Source organism: Alosa sapidissima, chromosome 16 (assembly GCF_018492685.1).
Source record: "Alosa sapidissima isolate fAloSap1 chromosome 16, fAloSap1.pri, whole genome shotgun sequence".
NCBI classification, from domain to species: Eukaryota; Metazoa; Chordata; class Actinopteri; order Clupeiformes; family Clupeidae; genus Alosa; species Alosa sapidissima.
Window position 1 is genome coordinate 29,894,389 of NC_055972.1, and position 5,000 is coordinate 29,899,388.

The 5,000-nt window shown below is 43.2% G+C and overlaps 1 protein-coding gene across 3 annotated transcripts in view; it reads right to left on the reverse strand.

The window, feature by feature from the left end:
- The window catches only part of LOC121685533 (cGMP-dependent protein kinase 1), an 83,842-nt gene that overhangs the window by 29,263 nt on the left and 49,579 nt on the right, over positions 1–5,000 (reverse strand). For all 3 annotated transcript variants that reach the window (XM_042066118.1, XM_042066117.1, XM_042066119.1), the window contains one exon: positions 1,214–1,291. In XM_042066118.1, coding sequence (XP_041922052.1) covers positions 1,214–1,291 — 78 coding nt within the window. The remainder of the gene's footprint in view (positions 1–1,213; positions 1,292–5,000) is intronic.

Below are 5,000 nucleotides of genomic sequence, written 5' to 3' on the forward strand. Positions count from 1 at the left end.
ACTTGAATTGTGCTAGGAGGGCATGTGTGTGTGTGTGTGTGTGTGTGTGTGTGTGTGTGTGTGTGTGTGTGTGTGTGTGTGAATACTAAAGGGCTTCCGACTGGTGATAGTGATGAGGACAAGGAAGTGGAAAAATGTCATTAGTCTGACACTTTTATCCAAAGCAACTTACTGGAGCATCTCAAGGTCAAGTGCCATGCTCAAGGTCAAAACAGTGGCAGCTGGGAATCAGACCTTCAACGTTTCTGGCTACAGCATACTAACCCAGCTCCTTAGCCACTACACTAGCTCCGCCTCAGGGAGATTTGGCCATGCTTCAATAGACTGGGCCTACAGCTGTTGCTGCCACTGCCCCCACTGACTGACAAACATGCAGACAGTGCTTCTGCACAGAGATAAAATACTGACAAAAATACTGAGAAAAAAACAGACTTACTACACCACGTCTGTCACTTAATATTTGTGTCACTTACTTCACTACTTATATCACTTCCTACTTATGTCACTTCCTACAAAACTGAGTAAAAGGAGGAAGTAGGGAATGCTGTCAGATTTATGATGCCTTACGTATTACAAGTAATGATGACTTGTGGGAAGTTTAATTGACTGACTTGGAAATGTGTAAGAAGTGAGTCTGACTTGGTTCCTAGGGAAGAGGGGTTGGACATATTTTTATAGTGTTTTTTCTCTATGCTCTTTGCTTTAGCATTGCCTAAAACATTTGTCTGTGTCTGCCACTGTCTACATATCTCTTTTGACAAGTATAGTATGAGTAAATATACTCTTTTGACAAGTATAGTATAAGTACATATACTCTTGGAAATTTGGTGCATTTTTCTCTGCATTTTTCCCAATCCGTGAATTAGTGAAACATACTCGGCACACAGTGAGGTGAAGCACACACTAATCCCGATGCAGTGAGCTGCCTGCTACAGCGGCGCTCGGGGAGCAGTGAGGGGTAAGGTGCCTTGCTCAAGGGGACTTCAGCCGTGCCTACTGGTCGGGGTTCGAACCTGCAAGCCTCCGGTTACAAGTCTGAAGCGCTAACCAGTAGGCCACAGCTGCCCCCCGGCTGACAAGAGAGTGAAAATGAGCCTTCACAACATGGGGGGGGTGGGGGGGGGGGACAATGATGAGTGTGTGTCAACCTCAGGATGGTGGCGGCAAAGATGATGATGATGATGGTGATAATGTTGATGATGATGGCTCTCACCTTTCCCTTACTGATGATGAAGAAGGTGTCGCCTCTGGCCCCCTGTCGGATGATGTAATCTCCGTTCTCATAGTGCGTCTGCAGGGGGGGAGGATAGGGGGATAAGAAGACAAATGAGAGAGAGACAGAAAGAGACAGAAAAATAGAGAGAGAGAGAGATGTAGAGAGAGAGAGAGATGGAGGGAGGAGAAGTCACTATGACCTTTTCAGGAAGGAAGCAGCACTACATGCTATTAATTTCAGGACTTTATATCTTAATTAAAGCTTAATGAAAATGATTTAGGTACGCTCAGGCCAACACCAAGCACCACACAAAAACACACACAGAGATGTCACACATGTACAATATATGCATATACACACACAGAGATACACACACACACACACACACACACACACACACACACACACACACACACACACACACACACACACACACACACACACGCGCACGCAGACACACACACACACACACACACACACACGCACACACACACAAACACATAATAGAGTGACGGTTGTTGACACAGAAATGATTTCAATGTGAGTGATAAAGCAGAGTGACATTTAGACGCTCATGGGGAGAGCCAAGGGACTAACGCACACACACACACACACACACACACACACACACACACACACACAGACACGAGCGCACGCACAGACACATGCACACACACACACACACACACACACACACAGACACACAGACACACAGACACAGACACAGACACAGACACACATACACACACACACACACACACACACACACGCACACGCACACGCACACGCACACGCACACGCACACACACACACAGCAAGACACCTGGCTCCTCACACTCACACATGCTACAGCAAACAGATCTCAACATGAAGGACACAGACTGAGAGGTTGCTTGTCTGGGATTTTACAGTTTTTTTTTCTCTGGAGTTGCTGCTCACATCTCATGACAGTGCATCTTCAGCTGTGCTTTATATTTGCCTCTTGCCTAATCACTTTTATCTGTCATTACCAATTTGCAAATGATGGTGAATAACTACTCATTGTGAGATGCATTTCGTAATATCTTTATTCTAATTATGTTTCCCATTGTAATTGTGTAATTTGTAATGTTTTGCATTGATGTGCGCTGGTGCGCGTTTGTGGATGGAGAAGCAGGGTGCATTGTGCACCCGCCCATATCACTGTTGATAATGTGCTCTTAAAATAACATATAAACAACTCGCCATGGATTTCTGACCAGGTTTCTCTTGGTCAGTGGCGTAAATAAAGGTATAGATCCTTTCAATCTGTTCCTAGAGAATTTCCAGTTAAAATGTTCAGAACTAATGCAGATACTTTGAAATGAAAAAAGAATTGGAGTTTAGCATAATGTTCTACAAAAAGTCGACTTTACGTAAAACTTGTCTTTTGTCCCCAAGTTACCATTAGCTCAATGTTGTTCTGTGCCTGTGTTTTCTGTGCACATGTTTGTTTCTGCAGTTGAAAGGGTCTATAGGCCTATGAATATACATGCCCAACTGCACCCTTCTCCCCAAACACACACACACACAGTAATATATTTTCTTTGGAAAAAGCTGGTGATCACTGTATTTTGCTTCCTTTTTTCTTGTTGGCTGTAAAATACTGTATTCACTGTATATACTGTTATATTTGAGAAAAAAATTGTTTCACTATTTTTGGTTTCAATATTGCTTACATGTTTACTGTGTATTTCAACCTCTCTCTGTAGATGACTTTTATTATTTTATGGAAATATAGATAGAAGCCCATGAGAGACAGAAGAGCTTAAGGTTTTGAACAGTGTGTACATAATGTATCCAAAATGTCATATTTGACAGAAGTGTTCATAATGTGAGGTGAATGTTTGCTTTAGAGATGTGTTTGACATTTTGAATGTTATGTGTCATTTTGCTGGAGATTTGAGGCATTGAACATATATAACGGCATTGTCCTGTAGCCCACTGAAAATTGCATTTTGTGAGAGCAATTGTGAGTTTTGTGTGTAGAGTTTTGAAAAATAGACACAGTTTTGAAAATGTGTGTAAACAGTTGCAAAAAACAGTAACCAATCTACCCTGTGGTGCCTTTAAAATTAACATGATAACGGCATTATCCCGTAGCCCACTGAAAACAATATTGGGGTCCAAGCAGCGCAGTCTTTGGCTGCTTATTACTGTAAAACAGCAGACAGCACACAGCAATGGGCCTCTCCAGAGGTAGACTATACAATTACACACAGGAAATTAACAGTGTGCTCACATGGCTAATATTATATAAAAAAAGCTTCTAGGTTAATCCCACCATTCCCAAGCCATACAGACGCATAGAACTCATTGCACATTAATTAAACTGGGCCATCAACTGGGGGGCTTAATTATCTGAGGGCAAGGGTGCAGACAGCCGTTTTGAACCTCAAATGACAAAATTCAAAACAAGTCTGTTAGTCCATCTATGTCTGCCTGTCTCTCTGTCTCTGTCTTCTTGCTCTCTCTTTCTCTCGCTTATCTTTATCTATCCATCACTCTCTCCCTCTCTCCATCTATATGTGAAGAACGTTGAGTCATGCTCTGGCTGGTGGGACGTGGGACTCAGGAGAAGGTCATCACCAAAACACACACCCAATGGAAATGGCTGACCCGCAACCCCCCAAGAACAATGCATTTTGGGAAAGGACCTCACATTTGGCGGTCAGGTGGAGATGTGTGATATTGGTGAGCTAATGGAGAGAAGAGCGGAGGGGAAATGGGGGCAGAGCCAAACCAAAATGAGAGTGATAGAGAGAAAAATAAGCAAAAGGGTAAGATGGAAAGTGAGTGAGTGTGAGAGAGAGAGAGAGAGAGAGAGAGAGAAAGAGAAGAGAAAATCAGGAGCAAAAAAGAAAGAAAGACAGAAACGTTTGCCAGGCAGACAAGTGTGCATCTCTGTCAGTCTGTCCGTTGCTGCGTGTCCATATGTCTGCCCTGCACTTTGTGGCCGCATTCTCATTAGCAGTGCACTAAAACTCATTATTCTCATTAGCAGTGCACTAAAACACATTATACAAAACACATTATTCTCATTAGCAGTGCACTAAAACGCATTATTCTCATTAGCAATGCACTAAAACACATTATACTCATTCTAATTAGCAGTGCAATAAAACACATTATTCTCATTAGCAGTGCATTAAAACTCATTATTCTCATTAGCAGTGCACTAAAACACATCATTCTCATTAACAGTGCACTAAAACTCATTATAGTCATTAGCAGTGCACTAAAACTCATTATAGTCATTAGCAGTGCACTAAAACTCATTATAGTCATTAGCAGTGCACTAAAGCTCATTATTCTCATCTGATTGCTGGACTCTGCTAGCTTCAGATAATGATCACCACTCAGCCCCTCTCATAGGCCTGCTCATCATCGAGTCTGATCAGCACTGCACTACTCTGAGACCAGCTTCACTCCAGCTTCACATGGACTTTAACAAACACACACACACACACACGCACGCACGCACGCACGCACGCACGCACGCACGCACGCACGCACACACACACACACACACACACACACACACACACACACACACACCCCCACCCACACACACACACACACACACACACACACACACACACACACACACACACACACACACACACACACACAAGCACAGACAGACATACATGCACACACACAGACAAACACACACACACACACACACACACACACACACACACACACACAACTAGGAGGACACAGAGCAAAGCCCAGCAGACCAGGAAGAGTTTTCTAAAGGCTT